Source organism: Aythya fuligula, chromosome 11, assembly GCF_009819795.1.
Source record: "Aythya fuligula isolate bAytFul2 chromosome 11, bAytFul2.pri, whole genome shotgun sequence".
Taxonomy (NCBI): domain Eukaryota; kingdom Metazoa; phylum Chordata; class Aves; order Anseriformes; family Anatidae; genus Aythya; species Aythya fuligula.
In genome coordinates this window covers 21,002,895-21,025,042 of record NC_045569.1, presented here as the reverse complement: position 1 = coordinate 21,025,042, position 22,148 = coordinate 21,002,895, and the positions used below count along the sequence as shown (strand labels likewise).

General features: G+C 43.2%; 1 protein-coding gene and 1 non-coding gene across 4 annotated transcripts; both read left to right on the top strand.

Moving 5' to 3' along the window:
* Positions 1-1,758: 1,758 nt before the first annotated feature.
* TRNAK-CUU lies at positions 1,759-1,831 on the top strand. The gene has a single exon. It is a non-coding gene; the product is annotated as a tRNA-Lys (tRNA).
* Positions 1,832-2,100: 269 nt separating this feature from the next.
* MORF4L1 (mortality factor 4 like 1) lies at positions 2,101-22,148 on the top strand. 3 transcript variants are annotated; one of them, XM_032194739.1, is made up of 14 exons: positions 2,101-2,196; positions 4,837-4,883; positions 6,310-6,377; positions 7,859-7,885; positions 8,300-8,386; positions 9,325-9,405; positions 11,965-12,027; positions 16,428-16,453; positions 17,047-17,135; positions 17,439-17,540; positions 19,160-19,248; positions 20,474-20,646; positions 20,954-21,038; positions 21,455-22,148. In XM_032194739.1, the coding sequence occupies exons 1-14, from the start codon at positions 2,157-2,159 to the stop codon at positions 21,537-21,539; spliced, it is 1,062 nt and encodes a 353-aa protein (XP_032050630.1). In that variant the 5' UTR covers positions 2,101-2,156; the 3' UTR covers positions 21,540-22,148. The 3 variants fall into 3 exon arrangements, with proteins under 3 accessions (XP_032050630.1, XP_032050629.1, XP_032050631.1); XM_032194738.1 differs by having other exon boundaries at positions 7,820-7,885; XM_032194740.1 differs by lacking the exon at positions 7,859-7,885.

Genomic DNA, 22,148 nt, shown 5'->3' with positions numbered 1-22,148 from the left:
TCCGAAAAAAACTTGGGGGGGGGGCAGCCCCGGGCCGGGCCGGGCCGGGCAACGATCGTGTCCCGGCCCGCGGGGCCGCCCCGCCGCTGTCCCGGCCCCGCCGCTGCCCCCCGGCGGCCGCCACGGCCCGGGGCTGCCCCCCGGCGGCCGCTGCGAGGGGGTGTCCGCAGCACCCAGGGGCCCGCAGCACCCAGGGGCCCGCAGCACCCAGGGGCGCTCCGCACCCTCCCTGCAGTCTCCTCCACGAGACTGCCACCTCTCCCCCGTCCCACTGCACAAATGTCACCGAAAAACGACGCCTCTTTGAGGCTTTATTTGGGCTGCCATCTCCCCTTCTACTGATACCGACACTACAAGGTTGGGGTTTTTCCCTTTTTACATCTTTTTCTTTTTTTTTTCTATTTAATAACTCCTTGGCAGGGCATGAAGACTGCAGGCAAGTATAGCCCCTTCCTCATGAAATATGTGACTGTTACTAACTGAGCATATTATTTGTATTGTTTTCCCTGCTTGTTCTCTCTGCACGTCAGGATCACACAGATCTCACTACCTAGCTCTATCTATTTAAGCCAGAAGGCTAAAATGTTTAAGGAATAGCCAAACTGAGTGCTTAGTCTCTGATACGTACATTTGGAAAGATTACTTGTGGGTCAGGTTTATGAGGACAGGGTGTTCCAGGTTTGGTTGTGGGGAGCTCTCTGACATTTTTTACACGGAGCAGTTCGTGCTCAGAAGTCTGCATTTGTAAGTGTAATTTAGCTATAAGACATCACAAAATGTATTTGATATAGGATGAAGCCCAGGTCAGAGTGTTTGACATTTTAGGTCTGCATACATAATGTGCAGCGCACTCGATGTGCCATTATTTTCATGTCTGACTCATCCAAATCAGGCATTTTGTGTCTTCTGTAAGCAACAGAGAAGAACGAGGTTAATTTTGAAGGCACCCTGCTGTTTAAAAACCAATTGCACTTGAATGGCTCTGGGCAACTTCCAGCAAGGCCGTCGAGTGCCCAGTGAGCGCTGTGCTACTGCATTCACGGTGGTTTTGCCAAAGGGAAGCAGAATCTGGCCACTTCTGCCTCCTCCTTGCTAAATATCTCCAGAGAGGGGCAGTGACCCACAGCACTGACATTCCTGCGCTGGGATGGATATGTGGCTCTGCTGCCCTCCCAACCCCACACTGCATCGAGCGCAGTCTGTACAGGAAGCGTATGTGGAATTGCAAAATATTTATTTCCTTATCTCTTAAAAAAAAAAAAGCCAGCATGAGGGTTTGAAGACTGCCTGGTGCTGTCAGGCCACGCGTGGCTTTCCCAGACGTTTACGTCTAGTGCTGCTCCACTTCTGTCTGCCTGGCTAGCATTTTCCTTTTTTTTTTTTTTTTTATTTTTTGAAGTGATAACGTGAAAATATGACAACAGAGATACGGCCGAATAATCACAGGAAGCATTTTGACAGAAAAAACACACAATTCGGCTGCATGTACAAACAGAGCGCGGCTGCTCCAGTACGAGGGGTTTGCCCACACGCACAGCTTTACGCTCGCAGAAGCGAGGGCAGGAGGCAGCGGGGCAGCTGCTGCGGGCAGCTCCGGCCCCAGCCCCCGAGGGTGGGCGCCTGCCCCGCGGCTCGGTGCCCGCGGGCCCCGGGGCTGTACCGGGGGTCGGCCGCCCCCTGAAGGCCCCACTCGGGGCCGGGGAGGCCGCAGCGGGGGCGGCGCTGCCGAGTACCGCAGAGGCAACCATTGGTGACAACGCCCGGCTAGCTCAGTCGGTAGAGCATGGGACTCTTAATCCCAGGGTCGTGGGTTCGAGCCCCACGTTGGGCGGGTAATTCTTTTTTGCCTTTCTCTGCTTTTTTTTATTTTTTTTTCGTGTAGCTCCGCATCAGCAGCGCCGCTCCCCAGCCCACCGCAGCCTCACGGACAGAACCGCGCAGTCTGGGGGCGCGGAGAAAAAAGGGGGGCATAATGGAGTGGGGGGGGGGGTGTCCGGCTCCTGACGAGGCGAACTACAACCCCCAGCGTGCTTTGCGGCGCGGCGGCGCGGCGCATGCGCGGTGCGGCGGGGGCTGGGGCCGGCCGCGCGTGATGCGGCGGCGGCGGCGGTGAGGCCGCCGGGGGAGGGGGCGGGCGGCGCGGGAGGCGCTCCTCAATGGCGCCCAAGCAGGACCCCAAGCCCAAGTTCCAGGAGGGTGAGCGAGGGGCTGGGGGGTCCCTCGGGGCCTGGGGAGGGAAAGGAAGGGGCAAAGGGAGCGGGCGGGGGGGGCTCCGGTACCCGCGGCTGGGCCCCCGGGGCCTGCTCGCCCTCAGGGGGGGGCGCTGGGTCCGGGCCGCGTCTGTCAGCACCGGGCCCTGGGAGCGTGAGGGGAGGGCCCGGCCCCGGCCCCGGCCCCTGAGGCGGGGAGATTGTTCTGGAAGGGCTGGGGGTCCCCCGGGCCTCCTCTCTTCCTCTTCTCGGCCTATCCTGCCCGTCAGGCCTGAGGCTGCCCTTCTCCCCTCCCTGTCACGCACAGCGCGCTTAATTTTCATGCAGGTTAATTTTTAACGTGTTAATTTTTAACATACGTTAAAAATGTTGAAATCTTCTGGCCACGTCAGGAGTTTTATTTTCTCGAGCTCAAAAGGTGCCCATCACTCGCCCTGCTTAATGGGGAGCTCCCAGGGGGGACCCTCACGCAGGAGGGCGATGGGCGCCGTGCTGGGGCCCTGCAGCATTTGGGGTGGGATCACAGGATCCACGCTAACATCAACACACCCGGTGCTTTAGGACAATAACGGATTGGATTTTGCTTCCCGCAGGGCTTACTTTGCATGCATCTTGAGTTTTAGGTAGTGGCTGTGGTTGGTACTGATGCAGGTAAATGAAAACTTATTTCCCCGTCCCTCACCGTGGCTCTGTCTCTAAAAATGCAGCTGGCAGAAGAAGCTGGAGTCTGGATGCTCAGTGCCCCTCAGTGCAGTGCTCGGGTGTGCATTGGGGCAGCTGGGGGCAGAACGTGGTCAGTCGTGTGTTGGCACCCCATGCTGACACCAGTGTGTTAACCTGCAGGAACACACGGGATTTTAAAGTGCGATCCACGATGTAACAACTGAGTTCAGGTGAAATGGAATGGGCTGCAGAAGGTAAAGGTTGGGTAGAATTCCAGACAGAAATGGTTCATAGCTGTAGGGATACATGCGGCTTAAATTTATAACAGGCGTTCAAATTTGGACTTTCTTCCCTAAATATAGGTGTTTGTAATCTCAACATTAGCACCAAAATGGAGAAACGTCCCATGAATAAAGCTGCCTGCAGGCCTAAGGCTCAAGTGCTTTATTGTGGGCATTCACAGCATGACAAGTGAAATTATTTTAATTGTAGATTTCCCAAGAGAAATGATAGGTGTGCTTAGAAGCTGTCTGTACAGGCACTCTTCACAAAGCAATGGGCGAGGAGGAGCCTGCATTTGTTGTGAAAATGCATGAAAGCTGGGAAAGCCTGAATGGCAGACGGGAAGTGTGAGTACCCTGTGAAACAGAAGGGCTGTGTGTTGGTGTAGGCATCGGAACGGAGATCGGCGCCTGGTCCTGTGGGAGTTAGTGGCTGCTGGTATCTTGGGTGTTAATCTTGTCACTGACTTTTTTTAAAAGCGAATGGGAAATGTCTTGGGAGTCTTCCTCAGATGTCAAGTTCAACTTCGGAGAGGCTTAAAGCAGATTTGTCTTCCTGGTGGTGCTGGTGGGATTTCGTTGGTTTTGGTCTGTTCTCAAGATGCTGGTTACCAGCCTGTATGTCCGGGCCATGACACAAGCCTTCCCTTTGATGTGAAAGGGGAATTTCTTGCTTCTATAAATGCTCTGCACGTCGAACAGTTGACGTAGTGGGCTGTTGAGCTCTGCCTTCCCCAAGCTCTTCTCACGTGAAGGTGTCGACAGTGGGGCTGGGAGAGCTGCCTGCTCTTGCCTGGGTGCAAGCCGTTGGTGCAGCAGGGATGTTCTGCGTAGCGTGGCGTTCCTGAGTGTTACAGAGCATCTTCAGCTAGCTTCTGCCAGCTATTTTAGCTGAAGAACTGTTCTCTTCCAAACCCCGTCTCTGGGATGATGAATAGGTGTGGGTGTCTCTGCAGCGCAGGAGAGAAGCGGTCTGTAGGTGTGCAGGAGAAGCCTTGTGCCTGTCTGCAGTAAGCTGAGGAGGAGGAAGAGCCTGTTGGCGTTCCTCTGTGCTCGTGGTAACCCTTCTGCAACACCGAGGTTCGTGTCCTTGCTCGTAGTAAATGTGGACATCTTGCCTAGAAAGATCTTGCATAAGGATTGCAGGAGAGGTGTGGCTTCCAGCAGTGCTCGTGGACTGTGTGAAGGATGCGGGGACTGCAGTCTGTGGTTGTTAGCTGTGATTATAAAGAAGTTCTGACTTATGGCAAAGTACTGAATGTACAAAAATGGGGGTACATTCCCCAAAATGGGGGTACCCCCAGCAGGCTGGGGGTGGCCAGAACCGCAGGCAGGAGCACAGGGCTTGGGGCCAGTCGTTTGCTGAAGTTAACCAGCCCTTCTGCAGAGCTGTGGGCAGGCTCAGGTATGACTTGTGTGCAGCTGTCCTGGCATGAGTGTTCTTTGGGGAAGTCCTCGGGAGTCTGTCTTTTCCTTCATGGCCCAAGTAATCAGCTTTGATCCTCCTGTACGACAGTAAATCGATGTTCCAGACACCAGCCTGCTTCTCAGATCAGATTCTGCCTTCGAGTTCCTTGCTTGGTTGACCTGGGATTCGTTCTGTGCTGCACTTGATAACGTGTATTTTGCAGAAATGATATATGAGGATTATTTTCAGATGCTTATCTGCAACTTTCTTTCAGGTGAGCGAGTGCTTTGTTTTCATGGACCTCTCCTTTATGAAGCAAAGGTACGTGTGGCTGCTCGCTGCTGCAGGCGCTTCTCACTGCTGCTCAGGAAAGTAAAGAATTGTATTAATTTACTCGCTATGCCTTACATCGATGGGTTTAAGGCCAGGAGCTAAAATTAAGGATATTAGGTAGATATCCTAGTATCCTTCCTCCTAGTTGCAGGTCTGGGTGACGCTGAGTTTGTTCCATGCATGATGGTGTTGAGTTCAGCAGTAAAATAAGATGTTCTGCTCTGTGTTGACACTTAAGTATTAATGCTGCTTTAAACTGGAGGAAGCACAGGGAGGAGTTATGGCAGTGATCTTGAGCAAATGCTGTATGGCAGAAGACTCTGGATTCTCCGAAGTACTTAAAGGTGACTCAATCAGCATGGCAAGAGAAAAGGGATTAGAAGTTAGAGCCAAAGAGGGTGTGCTTTCGTGTTCCAACAGTGAAGCAACTTGAGAATGTTGTGAAGTGGTACAGCAGCATCTGTAGCCCAGCATCTCCAGGGCAGGGCTCATCCTTTCTGGATGAAGTGCCTTATCCGAGACTAAGCTGACGGATTTATTTTGGTGTAGCCAGGAATTTATGAACATGGGCGGGCACCAAGATAAGACTAGACAGGGTTATGTAGTCTGTCGTCTGGGTTGTGTTTTTGCAGGAAGAGGCAAGTCTCTGGCCATGTTCTCCTTTTACACAGATGTGGTAGCTTCAGCTCCTAGCTGTCAGGGTGCAGGGGAAGGTTCAGTTATGAGCCGTGTGCGTGCTTGTCCCGGCTCATCTCGTTGTCTTCCTCTGGCTGAGCTGTGGCAATGTCCTGCAGGCTGCCGGTAGGGCTGTGCTGAACTTTCAGACAGAAGAGTTTCAGGGAGGGATGCTTCTGAGAGCTGTTGTCTTTAGAGGCCAGTCTTTAACAGGAGTACCTGTTTTTATTTACATCATTTGTACATTCTTAATCTAGAAAAAGCCTTTACTGCAACCCTTTCTACTGAATATAATGTGCTCTCTGTGACTGCAGAGATCCATATTATCTATTTTGTACTTTTGAAGACTCCTCTACTTCAGCCAGCTTACCTGTCTGTGAGGTAGGGGCCTGCATGTGAGCAAGCTCTTTAGTGAATGGCTTTTGGCTAACCTTGGGGTAGTTAAGTGACTGCTTGTTTACTCTTTGGGTCACCCTCAGGGGTTTCCAATCCTTCTTGTCAATGAAAGTGGCCCTTTGGATAGCTGAGCAGAGTTCTTTGTTTGCCTAGCCCTTCCAAATCTAAATAGGCAGTAACTTGTGTTAGAGAACTTCGTTTCTGCTGTGAATTTGCTGCCAGGTATTTCAATTGCTTGCATGAAATCTCTGCATGCTTAGAGTCTGGAAGCTTACAAAGAAAAACTCGTTCAGAGATCTTCTTGTTCTCAGTGGTACTGACCAAACTTTTTTCTCTGTTCCAGTGTGTAAAGGTTGCCATAAAGGACAAGCAAGTGAAATACTTTATCCATTACAGTGGCTGGAATAAAAAGTAAGTATTTCCATAAAGCAGACCTTCATTGTCTCTTTTCATCGGTTTGAATGCTGTCTTGATGGACAAGCTCTTCCCTCTGTGTCTTTAGAAGGTTCTATAAATTTGACCCATTTTTGTATAGCTGAGTCAATGATTTATAGCAACACAAAGAAAACATTGCCTAACTAGCTGTTTCCTGCAGGCCTTGGTTATCTAGACAAACTAGCTTAGGGTGTCAGCAGACTAATGAATGGGAAGGCTTTGTAGTGCTCTGTTCAAGTTTGACAGCAGTTATTGTAATTCCTCCCTGGCAGAAATATTCAGTGTAAAAACTTTCTTATTGCGTGCTGGTATGAGAGGTAATCCCTGGTGCAGTGGATCAAAGTGCTCTACTCGCTGTGTTTTTCACTCTTAAATTGCTTCTGGCAGCAAAGATTTGGAAAAACATGCCTTTGTGAAGGCTGCTTTCAGAATGGGAAGAGCTGTCTGTTTTAGTGTTTCACAGGAGCAGTTTTAACCTGTGTTTTGGTTCTGGCCTTTCATGCAAAGTTGCTGTTAGAGATACTTTTCCCTTCTGCACAAATAATAGAATTCTCGGTAAGATGCTTCTAAAGAATAAAGATGTCTTCATGATACAATGCGCAGCTCACTGAGGATTAATTTTGTCATGAGATTGTTGCATTTGTGTAGTTTTTGTTTAATTTGAGTTCTGTCACTCGGTTTTGAATTTAAGAAAAGGAAGGTTTTAGTGAGCAGAAGCTCTAGCTATTCAGACTCCAGAAGGCCTTCTGATTTTTGATTTTTTTTTATATATATATATATATATTTTTTTTTTTGCCTTCAAGCTTCCAGCTACATTAAAAGTGGCTTTGCTGCAATATCTATACAACTGGGACAATGTGATTTTTTTAACTTTGGTTTCTGTAATTACGGTCCTTTGTTACTTGTTAATAGCTCGGCTTATTTTTTTTCTGCACATATCAACAAGATAGGAAGTTTTTTCATCATACAGCATAACGTGTACTGCAGTTATATAGCACTTCTGTGGAGGTCTCACAGCTGTACAGACAGGAATAAGACAAGGAGCTTACCTATCTGACCAAAGCACTATCCTAAAAATGGAACCTTAGGATACGTACAGCTGCTTGTCTGTTTCTCTAGCATTTGGATGCAAAGCTTGGCTTGTCTGAATCCTGGAAACTTTATATTCCTGCAGTGGCATTGGTTTTTGTCACTTTGGTGTTCCAAGGGTGGTAGCTATTGTCATGTAGTGAAAATGACACAGAACTCATGTAAAGAGCTTTAACTTGCATGTTTCGGAATAACTTGGCCACTTTTAATGTGCTTTTATTTGAAATAATTTGTCAGATTGCTCGGATTATCCACTCTTTGTCAAAGTGGAATTCTTGCTCATAATGGCAATTTCCCCAACACCTGTTCTCTTACATCGTTCACTTCAGATTCTTCAAATATTCATGCCATCTTGGTTTCCTTCACAGACAGAAATCAGAGCTCTTCTTCTTACAGTAAGATCTTATTGCTGAATTTGTTAACTTATAAAATGTTGGAATAGATAAAGGAAACTCGCTTCATAATATAGTTATGGCTACAGATGCCCCGTGATTTAGTAAGTGTAGATTTTTTTTTCTCCTGAGATTCTTCTATATTAAGACAGTCCCTTCCCTCCCAAATTGCCTATCCTTCAAATCTGGGAAACTTTCAGAAATGACTGAGGGTTACAGTTCCCTAGAGAAACTGTTACAGCTTCAGGCAGTGGGGAATGCGTTTAGTAACTTACACTCAGTTGTGCCAGTCCGTGACTTGTAACAAAAGCAAAGTTCAGTCTCAAATTCTGCAAAGCTTTTGATTGATCCTATTTTATGTAGAATGCAGTTCTGTGGTGTTTTTGAACAATTGTTTGATTTTTATTTTTTTTCCAGCTGGGATGAATGGGTTCCAGAAAGCAGAGTGCTCAAATACGTGGATACCAATTTGCAGAAACAAAAGGAACTTCAAAAGGCCAATCAGTAAGTATTTTTGTTAGTCACTGTTAGCAGAATAATTTTTATCTATAGAGCTTCAATCCAACAGCTATATGTCAAAGGAGGGCAGTAAGTTCAAAACAACCAAAAAAAGAAAACTACAACAAATGCCTTCAAGAAGGATGCCTCTGTTCTTTGCGGTGCTTTGGCCTACAGAGGTATTCTGATCTCAGTGCTCCAGAAATTTAAGAGTGAGCTGCTGCTTAGTTTTAAAACTTACTTCGGGTTTCAATGAAGAGTAGGTTGATGAAATGGAGAGGCAACCTGATGAACTGCAAGTACCTTCTGTAACACAGAAGTTAGGTGACCAAAAACGATCCTTATGCAGTATCCCTAAAATACATTGTTAACTGCTGAGGATATCCATCCTAGGGGATATTTAAAAGCTGTCTGGACGTGTTCCTAGGCAACCTTTTCTAGGTGGCCCTGACTGAGAGAGAGGTTGGACCAGATGAACTCCAGAGGTCCCTTCCAACCTAAACCATTCTGTTATCTTCTCAGGCAGCTTCAAGATGCATGCAAATACTTTGATTTTTATGAGTGCTAGTCTTTTGATTCTTTTTTTGTGTAACAAAAGTGCTTTTGTCTAGAATGTCCTATTTTTCAGAAGCAGTTAGTGTGTTGCTTCTAGGTGATTGAGTAAAGAGGATGGTGTAAATGGAAATTTATACTCTGAAGTTTGTTATATGAAGAAGCCTAAATCGTAGAATCATTTACGCCAGAAAAGACTTCTAAGATCATCTAGCCCAACCTTTAAAGTCCTTTTCTTGCTATTGAGTTGAATTTGTTCCTCCTTATCCCAAATAAGACTTGAAATCACTTACTAGAAGTTTTGTGAATACTCTGTATAACCTATTATCTTTTGAGGGGAAAACAAGATTCTTTTCCTGTTAGTCTTACTGCAAAATGTATTCTTTTTAAAGGGAACAATATGCAGAGGGGAAGATGAGAGGTGCTGCTCCGGGCAAGAAGACATCTGGTCTGCAGCAGAAAAATGTTGAAGTGTAAGAAGCTTTTTATTTAAAAAACAAAAAACTCAAACTTTTGCTTGTAAGTTCTACTATTGATCTCTAAATAGTTTTCTTCTTATAGTTTAGCCTAAAGAACCATTCTTTTACTCCTGACACAACCCATGCAGGCATTTTACTGTGGAGGTATCTGAAAGGCTTTTGTTGAATTACTTTATTAAAACTGTCTTCCAAGACTGAATGATGTTTAATCTTGGATCCAGGTACTGAGTAGGCTAAACATTAACACTTCATAGTTCTCTGGAATACTATTCCTCTCAAGTTAGTTGCCTGACACTCAATTGTGACGTCCTCATAAGACTTGTGTGTCTTAGTGAAATTGGTTTCTGTACAGAACTTTGCAGCTCTTCCAGGCTGCGCAAGCACTTATGTGGGGGGAAAAAAATCCTTAAAATACCTTGCCTTCTTACTGTACAGTTGTTAAAACCGTTTCTAGGAAGCCTTTGGTGTTTTGCTGTCTTTTCCAAATCTAAACACATGCTATTAAAATGGTTTTGCATCTTAAGAGACCAGAAGCAAGCTCAGATGTTTATTAGAAAAAAAAATCAGAACGTAATTGTCAGATTTCTTCCATTTCATCCTTTTTGTTTTTCAGAATAGGCTTGTGTGGCCTTATGCTTAGATTCTCATAGCTCTTTTGCTTTGCTCATGTGTCATGAAACTCTTCTGTTTGGGGTAGTACTTCAGTTTTTTAATCACGAATATACTCATTTCTAATGTGATATCCTAGATCTTTTGAACTGCTGACTCCTTTTATTATTCTAGTCTTCACGAGGAAGGAAGGGATGTCATTTCAGCAGCTAAGAGCATTTGGCAGCAGCCTCGCATTTCATGCCTCACTTATGGGTAACTTTGCGTTACAAAATAAGTATCGTTGGCTTGAGAAGTGCAGTGGCAGTGGATAAAGGCTTTTTTCGCTCTAGATCCTGAATGCAGATTTCACTTTGCAGCTGGCCAAAGCCTATCCAAGGCTGTAAATTGTCTTTTGGTCTTCGAAATGGGGAGTTAGATGGATTTGGTCATAATGCTGCGTGTATATTCCTTTGGTCTGTTGTTACAGATTCTGAAGTGCCTTAAGCACACTGGTTTTGTGTGCTTTCTCAGCTTGGGATGGGCTTCTGACAGGGACGTAGTCAGTCTGTCTTTATTTGGAGGAGGTGGGGGAAAAAAGCCTGCTCAGACAGTTCCTAATGCAAGTCATTAAAAACTAATTAAAATATCTAAATTATGGTAATTACTAATGGGACTGCTCGAGGGGTTGTTGCACTTGAGTCTGCTTGTGTTTTATTCAGTAGGAGTAGAATTAATTTAATGTATAATTTTGACATAGGTGGTGATGACTCAATTGTAAATATTTTCATGACTACAAATTGCATTACAGAGAACTTCCTAAGAGTAAATTCAGGAGTAGGTTCCCCGTACTGTCAGCTTCAGGCGTTTTGGGAGTTCAGGCTGATTGCAGTGGGGTGGTGACTTGCTCTCTGGGGCTGAGAAAATGCTAAATGTTAAACCTCCACTTGAAAAGCAGTAGAACTCAAAGTCAGCTTAATCCTCTCCCCCACATGTAATCACCTTGCATCCAAGGTGACGCAGCAAAAAGGACTTCATCTTAAGCTTCTGTTTAAACTCAAAGCTCAAAAGCATGTTACTGGGTCTGTCTTTACTCTTGGTTAAAACCAGTTGGGCAAAGGGAGTGGTTTTGCTTTTTGCTGTCATCACAATACTAAGCATCAGCGATTGTTTCTGGTGTAGCAAAACATACAGGAAACTAATTCTCATGGTGATTGGAAAGCTTAATTCCTTCCAGGTGGAAGATCAGAGTAGTAAAGGGGGAGGAGGAAAGCCTGTCATTAAAACAGCAGTCTTGTGATGTGAAAGGTTCTATCACAGGGTCCCATATGCTTGTTGCACTGATCTTGCTCCTAGTCTCTAGCCATTACCAGCATCCTTCTCAATTAGACCTCTGGTTCTTCCAACAAAGTCTCCCTATCTTCTTCCCTACCTGGAGGCTGAGGGGAGGAAATGCAGTGACTGAACTTAGCAGTGATGCAGGGTTGCGATACTGCACGTTATTGCCTCAACTGCTGCTGCTCACATCCTGCTTACACCTGAAGTCAAGGTGGCTTGTGACAAATCTGGGAATACAGCTCACACTTCGGGATTGTTCTGTTGTTATAAATCTGAGGTCGCTGCAGGTACATAATGTACCGTTGGTGGGGAGGGGGAGAAACTGGTCAACTATTCTAAAAGGGTAACGCTGTCAACCTATTTAGGCCTCAAAATTTACCTTTTGTAGCATTCTTGGAGGATTGAACAGAGGGAGCTGTTCAAACTTACCTGTAAAAACTTATTCCTCAGATAGCCAAACGAGAATGCAAAGGAAATAAGTCTAAGAAAAAACTATCCTCCAGGAATGTTCAATAAGATTGTAAAACACCGCTAAAAAGGTAAATTTTTGAATCTTAAATAGATTCTCTTAAAGGCTGAGCACTAGGTCTGACATTCTTTCCTTAACTCAACCCCCATTGTGCCTAGATTTTTCAGACGAGATGGAGCGCATACTGTTTGCTGTTTGGAGACCCCTACAATATCGACGCGGTGAGTTAAGGATGGATTGTCAAACCAGGATTTTCATCCTGAAATCCAAACCTCCTTGCTTTCATAGATTTCCTTTAGCGACTCTTAAAGTCGTCAGTTGTAATGATGTAAGCTCTGGTAGCAATTCAGTTAACAATTCAAAGTGCTGCAGAATATTGTGTTTTTTTAAAGCTGGCGTGGACTAACAGAACTTAGTTTCTCTGAAATGTGTAAGTTTTCAGCTGGGAGAAGGGGATGTTCTGGGCAGCTAAATGCATTTGGTGCCCGCTGTTCAAAAAGTGGAAGACAACTGACTTCAGGGTTTTGAAACTGGATTGTTCTAGAAGATTGCAGTTGGCCTGCATGTTTACTGTAGCCTGGAGTTCTCTTTCCATGGAAATCAGTAATAAACTGCACTGTGCTCTGCGAGTCTGAGAGCTCGGCTGCTGCTGTAGATGGTGCTACAAATGTGAGGATTGATCTTGCTCTGTAATCTGTATTTTTGTCATGGCTTGAGTCTGTTCAGAGTAACTGTTCTGTAAACTGCAGCAACTAGTTCAAAAGGTTTTTTAAAGCTATGTCTAAGCGGTATTTAATCAAATAGAAATATGCATGAAATGCAAATTGTTCGCAGTTCTTTTGAAATTAATCATCATATGCTAACTAGAAAAACTCTGATAGAAAACACTTGTGTGTTTACAGTGGGTTACCGAAAGTGAAATCCAACCCTACAGGTACTGGCTTTCCTAGACTGTCTTATCTATGGTACTGCTGAATTCCAGTTTCTAAGAGTTGATGCTACCTTTGATGGGCCTAATGTGATTATTATGTTAAAACCAGTAAGCTGAGTCAGCCTGTGCTCGGAGAGGAAGAAGGGCAACCTAGAGGGTTAGAGTGAAGGTATGGCACTGAGGAACAGGTTTGAGAAGACGTATTTTTTTTGATGTATTTGCAAGCAGTGTCACCAGAGATGTTCTCAAAGCAGTATCTCAACTTAAATGTGAATTATTGTTACTTTTTCTAACAGAAGGCCTGTTCTTAATCTGAACACGTTGCTCCAAAGCATGTGCTCCTGCTGCGTGTCCTCTGGGGCATCCCCTACCATCTTTGGCGTAGCTCGTAGCTCTCACATGAGCTACTCAGTCCTCTGAATGTCAGACAGTATACGAATACTGCCTCTGTGCCAGCTGCCTAAGGCTGTAACAACCCTGGGAGGGCCATTGTGGCTCCAGCTGGAGACTTTCCTGACCCGCTGTGCTGTCTGGTGGTCACTGACAGCACGTACCTGGGGACAGTCCTCAAGTGAGTCAAGTCTGCGGTGCTTTTCTGCCAAAAATACCCTCTGCTCCTAGCAGCCTGTCAGCAAGGGACTTCTGAGTAGGAGGCTATATCCATGTGATGGGTTTAATAGGCGTTTGTAGGACTGTTTTACCTAATTTCTGCACCATTTGGGCCTCTGGCCTCCACAGCATCCTGTGGCAGCGTGTTCCTCATTTTAATTCGGTACTGTGCTGAGGAGGGGAAGGAGGATGACGACTCCTGTCTTTTTTAATGCTTTCTGACGGGGTTTTTGGTCTTACTTCCATCTTGAGGAAGGATTAATTGGTCCATCTTCACCCTTTAATGGTATCTCTACAATAAACACTCTTCCCACCCACTGGTTACTCCTGGTATTGAGCAGTTCTGCACTGCTGACTGTTCCTGCTCTTGTTACCTCTTCTACTTTGGTGTGCCGTGTAAGGTCAGGTAGCCTGACCGTGCAGGAGATGTGTTTGGTTCTGACTTCAGTATTTATCCTTTGCTAATAGCGTTGGAGGCTGTAACTGAATTCTGATGGGAATGCTGCTCCTTGCAGCTGATTTAGTAACCAAGCTGCGAGAGCAGTAGAGGGCTGACGACGACTTCAACATCTTTGCTTTTCATACTTGAGTATTTTCATGTAAGCTTTTGTTACTAGACACCTTGTGTTAGGAGAGACTTCAAGATTTTGGACAGCTTAGTTGCATCTGTGCTGTCGTATTATCAGTAACCTGGCACCTTGCTGATCTCCCTTTTCTGGCATTTACAAGAGTCTTAACCTCAAATCCCAGAGCCCCAGGTGGTAACTCGCCTTCGTTGTGCTGCTTGCATCCTAACCAGCTGTTGTAGGGAGGTTCCAAAAGATTTCTAAGTCTTGTTAAAAGGCTCGAGTTTAGGGAAAGTAAGAGTTCTGTGGGCAGTAGCAGGTATTTGACCTAGATGGTCGTGGACTCGTAACTGTTGTAGAGTAAGCAAACCTTCCCATGTCTTGTTTTTCCTCGTGACGATGTTTGTGTTGAATTCTTTACTAAGCTAATCTTGTTTTCTCCTGATGATTCTCTAGGCATGACCCTGAAAGACACTTAATGCTGCTCTGTGTTCCGAGGCTTGCTGTTACACGTAGGTGTAAAATGGCACAGAAGGATGTGTTTCAGCCTTTCCTGGATGTTTCATCTCTTTGTGTCACTTGGGACTTGAATTCCTTTGCAGGAAGTTACCTGCCAGACCCAGGACAGGAACATGTGTGATGTTCTTCAGCTGTATGTCTCTAATGAGCCTGCCTACAGATGTGCTGCTTATCGCGGGCTCCAGCTTCTCTCGATAAGGCTGTCTACAAGCTCTGATACGAATGCTGCATCTTTCTCCTGGCTATTGAGTGCACTGTATGTTTACATTACTCTATGCAGCAGAAGCAATTCATCTTGCACAGCTGTCGTAACCTACCGAAGAGCCACTCTGCTGTACAGGCATCAAAAATCTGCCGAGTGGCAATGCTTTATCTCTACCCTGAGATCTTTGTTCCCTAAATCAGGTTTGTCTTAGACTTTGCGAACAGATGGCTGCTTTGGCTTGAAGCAGAGATGTAATAACTTAAAATGTAAGGAATCGAGAAGTAAGAAATGAGGCTGGAGAGCACAAGCAACTGCCCTGAATGGGTTTATGCTAGACGTTGTGCATCAACAACACAGGTGTGGTCTTCTCTCTTAATTGCAGTAGTTCTTGAAGTACTTTGGATTGTCTGTCTGCTCCAGTTTTCTAACACTCTGCTTCTAGACTGATGGCTCTGATTTTATTTTTATCTTGTGACATTAATTCTCAAAAGAACTCCCTGTTTCTACTTGTTTACTCTAGGTTTGGAAGGAAAGGCATTCTCTTCAATACACAAGTCCATTATCGGTGACTTCACTTGGCAGTTGTTACCTCTTCCTGGAGAGGGGATGTTTACTCTGCCCACTGTTCTTTTTAAGCCTAATGATTGCTTGTGACTTGAAGCTTGAAAAAAGTGTTGCTTTTCCTGTCTTCAGACCTTTCTGAGACTGACTACTTCCTGACTGAGATAATCCCGGTTCAGAGACTGAATACAAATGTCTTTTGACGTTGTGATGAATTAACAAAGAAATAATCTTGTACTGGTAAAGAGTTTTATCCTCACAATCTGGAATCTAGGCCACTGATTTCTGAGAGGGGTTTAACTGGATTCCTATCAACAGTGAGCAAATGGAAACCTGGCTAATAGGCTCTTAATTCAAATTTTCTAGAAAAGGTTAGTAAATGTACAAAGTTTAATTTTAGTTTTAATAATGTAGCAGTTTATTTTTTTGTCATTAACGTATCTTGACATATTTGAATATTTGCACATAGTGTTTTTAAAATTCTTGGAAGTTAGCTTCTCAGCATAACTGTTGGAATAAAAGTAAGGGCTAAGGAGAGAATTTAGGCAAGTCCAAGTGTTGAAGTGTTAAGAGAGCAGCATCTGGAAGATGATAAATGGTAGGAACAACACTTCAGTATTGTTCCAAATGTTTCCAGTAAGTATAATCATGATCTCCCTTAAACTTTGGACTGCTATGATTGCATGATCATGCAAGTTCATGCATATAACTAATTCTGATAGTGATATTCAAACTTTCTTATGCTGCTGTAATGGTAAAATTGTTTTTTTTTTCAATACTTTTTCTGGAAAGTCATCTAGCTGTGACTCATAATTTCCATCACCTCTGTTTCCTTATCTTGTATTTTGTCTTTAAGTGATACGTGAAATGCTGAAGTAGAACATCTATAAGTATTTGGAAAATACAAAGTATCTGTAGATGTTACTTGGTAAATGTTGGTCAGGTCTGTTCTAAAATACTTGTTCTTGGCCTGTCTTCTGGACTTATGTAGGTTTAAGTTTAATGAATCCCCAAAATGTGAATACTACCATTTGTCCTGGAAAAATCGTAAAGCACCATAACTGTAGTGATAAATCATACTTAACTTTTTTTCCTTTCTTTTGCTGCTACTTAAATACTCGATAGGCTAAGTATTTGATCATGGTTCTGAACTTACTGGACAATTTTTCTGGCTTTCAATTCTTTAAATACTTGTCTTTATATTTGCAATAATTTGTGTTCTTCTTGCAGGAAAACAAAAAAGAACAAACAGAAAAGTAAGTATATCTTTATTTTTTTTTGTGGAAGTGGATATCCCTAGTGAAAAATTCTTAGCTGGAATAAGATCTTAAATCGCCCCCCCCCCCAGGTTTGCTTACAGTATCACCTTATAGTGTTCCTCCTGGATTTTAGATGTCCATTCCCCTCCAGCAGGAGGAACATATAACTTGCTGATTTGTACAGAAACTATTTGCCAAGATTTTGACTTCCTGCAAATTAAAAGCAAAGTGGTATCCGCGTGAATCTGAAATACTTTGGTAAGTCAGAGTTGTTTTTTATTGACATGGGACACAATTCACAAAGCTGAGCTGCTGGCTCCAAAAACATTCTTCCAAAGAACATTACAGGTACTGATGCCCTGGTTTGTTCTTAATGCAGAAATCTCCATCTTCAGATAAGCACGAATTTAGCAGATCAGAGTCAGAAATGTGTGATGTTCAGAATACAAGTAATATTAAAACAAAAAGCAAGTAAAAGATGACTTGAAGTCTGAATCTTACTTTTAAATGCTTTATTTTTTTCTTTTTAATGGCATTTCTTACTGACTTACCAGACTTCTTAAGCAGCATAACTTCTCTTTTCTGTACAGCTCCTGGAATTGGAGAGGGGAGCAGTACCAGTGAGACTCCTCAGCCTCCTAGGAAGAAGAGGGCTCGAGTTGATCCAACAGTGGAAAGTGTACGTGTTGGTGATTCCCTTGTAGGCTTTTTGACAGAAAATCGAGATGCTTTGCTCAGACAGCAGTGTTTGTTCTGTGGTACGGCAGCGTGAAATGCTATAATTTTGCAAAACCCTAGGTTTGCCAAGAGGCCTTGGAAAATCTGAGTTATTTCCCTGTTCCCTCTGGAGTCTACTTTGGCAATTCCGTAGTCCAGTGATGTGTTTGAGTTGTGGAAATAACCGATACGGTGACTCTTATCTTGGATAGTTATCTGATAGTAATTAGTGTGGCTTCACTTTATTATTTTTTTTTTTTTCCAGGAAGAAACATTTATGAACAGAGTTGAAGTAAAGGTGAAAATCCCAGAAGAGCTGAAACCATGGCTGGTAGATGACTGGGACTTGATCACCAGGCAAAAGCAGGTAATCTCTAAAAATAAATAAATAATAAATTAAAAAAAAAAAAATCTGTGCATAGGCAAGGACAATAAACTGGAATTTCATATCCTCTTCAAGTGCAGGGTAGCTAAATCTCCTGTAGAGTTTGACAGAAGCCTGACAGTGTTTTTGATAGTTCTCATCCCAGTTGGATTTTAAACAAAGGTCACCTGTGAGGTTATGAGCATGGTGCAGCAGAGCTGAATGTACATTTCTGGAATAGATTCAGTTTAACAGGGCATAAGCTTGAAAGTAGAGTAATTTTAAATGAAGTGTGGTGTTCCTCAAAACATGCCAATAGGTCAAACATGCTTAGAACAGTTTGCTTAGCTGGTAGACAACTAATCTGTAGGAACATTGTGTGTGGTAGACGTTCTATCTCAGTTCCTTCCTGTCTTGTTTACACGTCACTTATTGCCCAATTCTTAAAGTATCTCAAGTTCTACAGCTCCGACAGAAACAGTCTTTTAAAGCAGTGATTCTCTACTTTTCTGCGAGGTAGAATCTATATAAAGCTTCCTGATACAGTAATTTTACCTAGACAAGACAGTCTTCCATTTTAAAAAGTATAATACACTTTCATAAACTTGTTAGTAAGTCATGACTAGTGTGGAGCTGCTTACTTAAATTGGCAAGAAGCATAGAAAATAGCATTGCAAGTTGTTTGTTTTTGATTTGATAGGCTGCAATTGCATGCTTTGAATTTTATTGCAGCTCTGAGGTACTGTCTGTTTTCACAGTGAGCAAAAATCCCAGATGGACAAAAATCTTGTCCTACATAGATAAGGCTGACTTGTGCTGAATAGAAATGTTATGCTTGCACCAGCAGGAAAAGTGCTTAAGTATTAGTATGTGTTACACTGACTCCAGTTCTGCAGACTGGATTTTTTTACCTGATTATCTTCAGACTATAATGCTTTTGTGAAAGGAATTTGGTAAAGAAATTGGTAAGTGAACTGGGGCCCGTGCCTCAAAGAAACAAAGCAAATCTGTGAATTTACTGCTTAGCCTTGCAGGGTGTTACTGAACTAGTATCTGAGTACAGGTGATCTGTGTATGGTGTTACAGATGGAAGGTAATCACTGGTCAATCACAGCTACAAATATTTGTCTTCAGTCCTGCAGGCTGTGATGTAGCCGTGATAATCGTTAGATGGTGCAGGCAGTGAAACTTCCCAGCATGTGCCTAGTGGCATTGTTTGCTTTGCACGGTGGTACCCGTTGCTGAACTGTAGAAGCAAGAAGCAAAGCAGACAAAGAATAATCAAAGCTGTCACCGTTGCTTTTGCAACAGCTGTGTGACCTGCGCTAGGCAGGTCTGCACTGGCATTTGTGTGCTTTGCTGCATACCTTTGGCTCTTGGATTGACTTTGGCAGTTCAGGTTGCTTTTGAGCAGCAGAAACGTTAAATGGAAACATGACTGTGGTTGCTGTTAAGTATTTCAGTATGCACAACTAAAACAGTTGATGTTCCTTCAGTAAGAATTAACACCTTAACCTGTTAATTCTGGAAATACCCTTATGTCTGTCTAAGGCTAGCATGTAGATAGAAATGTCTGCACAACTTAGGCAACTTGCATTTGCTCAATTCTGTTTCTTTCCCAGCTCTTCTATCTTCCTGCCAAGAAGAATGTTGACTCTATTTTAGAGGATTATGCAAACTACAAGAAATCACGAGGAAATACTGATAACAAGTAAGTAGCAGTCGTTTCAAACCGTAACTACATCTTTTGCTGTTGTTGCTGCACTTGTAGTTCATGGGAAAATTAGTAAAGCTGTTAAACTAATAAACCCAGCCCTGTGCTCAGGTTAATGTTCAAGACCAAGGTGATCAAGGAGTTAAGGAATCTGAGGAGGTAATTCAAAGACCTGGTTCTGCTTTCTGGATGTTACTTCTCCTTCATGCCCTGCCCTTCCCCAGGTTTTTTTTTCCTGAAGGAAGCTGACAGAAGCCAAGTCAATCATTCTCCATCCCCTTCGTTCTAGCTCAGTTTTTCTACACTGAATGAAGAAATTAGGCGTTGCTTGCTGTGTGTAAGCTGAACAAACTATCAAAAAGGCTACATAGCAGATGAGCAAAAAGTGTTACCGTATTGGCAGGCTTTCTCGTTGAGGTAAGGGGTGGAGGACAGGCAGGTAGATGATGACTTCTCTTAAAAGAATCGGATGGCCAAAGCTGATCATCCTGAGGTGGTACTTTGAAGATTCTTGCTTGTAGTTGCATCAGCGGTCCAGCTGTGACAACAAACAGGGTGTGTTTATTCTTAAATGAAGCTTTTTGCTTTCACAGACAAAAGCCTGAAGTCTGAAACTGTTCTTCAATTCAAGAGGAAGTATATTATTGGCTTGTCAGGGTGCTTTGATGTATTTATCTAGTTGTAATGGCCACTTTAAACTTTTGCTGGGTGGAGTGACAGATGATTGCTTATACAGAAAATAAATTCCTATACAGTTGTTCTTCAACTCGTTGTGAAGTTGAAGGCCTGTAAGAGCATGGCACTGAGAGTTACAAAGAGTCAATTGCCTGAAATATTGGATGGCTGTCCCCTTCCATTAAGCAGTAGTTCGGTCTGATTACTTTAATCAGACAGTTTTAAACTGTTGTGAGTTAGGATTAACTTTGGTTGAAAACAAAGAGCTGGTAAACGTCTTAAGAAGTTTGCTGTTTTGAAGCGACTGTGCAAGCTAATTTTTGTAGATGACTAAAACCAAGTTTTTTCAAAACAATTTTTAAAGGAGGTCTTGAAACGCACCATTTCTCGCAGCTGTACATTTTTAGGTCTCCAGACATTTTTCCTGGAAAAATCTGAAGGTTTGTAAAAGACTTCCAGAACTTTGACAGACTCACCAAGCCAACTCCAGTCTTAATGTTCATCCAGTCATTAGAACAAGATCTGCAATGTTTTCTCTGTTTACCAGGGAGTATGCAGTCAATGAAGTTGTGGCTGGAATTAAAGAATACTTCAATGTCATGCTGGGAACACAACTACTGTACAAGTTTGAGAGGCCCCAATATGCTGAAATCTTAGCAGATCACCCAGATGCTCCTATGTCTCAAGTCTATGGTGCCCCACATCTACTGAGGCTATTTGGTAAGTATCTCACTAGAGGCTGGAGAGAGGTTAGAGAATTAAATCCTTACAATTCTCCTGTCTTGAGTATCGATGAGAGTAAATTGCACAAGTTTGACAGGCAACTTTGAAACCTGGGACTTCATTCTTTATTTTTATTACATTGAATAACTGACCATTAGTCTATGATTTAGAATGCAAAATAATTATTTTAGGTTAGGTTCTACATAAAAATAGATTCCTGGGCTTTTCATATATGCTAGTACAGGTTTAGTCTTACTGAAATACTTAATCATCTCTAACAAGAAGTGCTACTTGTTTTGAACAGTACGAATCGGAGCTATGCTTGCTTACACACCGCTTGATGAGAAGAGTCTGGCTTTGCTGTTAAACTATTTGCATGACTTCTTAAAGTAAGTACTTTTTAAACCCTTTTAACAAGACAAAACTTGGGTCACGTTACAAAAGTCTGCTTATTTTCAGTGAATGGGGGGGTTTTGAGGTTCAGCAGCTGACTGAACCTCAAATGTAAGCGGTTCCATCCTGTTAATCTTAACCTCCCTGTGCTCACTTGGAGCCAGAGCTGCTTGACACCAGCTTGTTTGGATTTGATTTTTGGCACGAGGTGTCAGATCCTTAATTGCTTTGGACAGCTGACTTTCTAGTGGATGAATTTATAAAGTAGATTTATAGTGTGGATGGATTTATAAAGTGGATTTATACTTTTGAAATCATTCATTATGATCTCAGTTAAACACCTTTTGATTCATTTGTGATGCTAAACAGATTTCAGGAGAAAATCATTTCATCTTTTTAATATCTTTCATAGGTACTTAGCAAAGAACTCCTCTGCATTGTTTAGTGCCAGTGACTATGAAGTAGCCCCTCCCGAATATCATCGGAAAGCAGTATAATGGTGTGCTGCTCTGCAACACAGTGATCATTGGATCCTTGTAATACTGTCCACTTCGTCTTGTTCTTCACCCTTCTATTGCACATGTCTCTATTGCACAGACTATGTAAACATAAAGTGAATAAAGTTGTGTGTTTAATATAGAACTGGCATTTTTAAGTTCTGAAAACTTTCTTGTACTGAAATGGATGCTTGGAGTTTAGTGGAAACTTTGGTGTTTCTGGCTTGCTACTGTTTGCATCAGTGGAATGTGAAAAGAATGCAGTTATATTTCATTGTATGAACTCTTCTGTGCTCATGGGTCTGACATTAAGATGTGCCTAACGAATCTGCTTTATGGCATAGCAATGACAAATCCAGACTCAGACCCGTGAGGGTTGTGATCACCTAGTTGTGGTGCTATTAGTCTGACTCTCAAACCCATTTTCTTTCTTGGTGTTGGAAGTAAAATGTTTGGTCCATAAATGTATGTTTTTGTTTAGGTAGTTGAAGGACTGTGACTTTTTATATTCTAACAGTAGGAAAATGCATTATATAGTAGTGTCTTGGAAATGTTGGTCTCTTACAGAGCTGTTTTACAGATCTTCAAATAAACTTTTTTTAATTTCAA

Excerpts from the sequence above, each read along its gene's own strand:
- MORF4L1 (XM_032194738.1), top strand. The coding sequence starts at position 2,157 with ATGGCGCCCAAGCAGGACCCCAAGCCCAAGTTCCAGGAGG. Across the intron at positions 12,028-16,427 it reads ACCCCTACAATATCGACGCG|GAAAACAAAAAAGAACAAAC; the intron begins GTGAGTTAAGGA and ends TTCTTCTTGCAG. Across the intron at positions 20,647-20,953 it reads ACATCTACTGAGGCTATTTG|TACGAATCGGAGCTATGCTT; the intron begins GTAAGTATCTCA and ends TGTTTTGAACAG.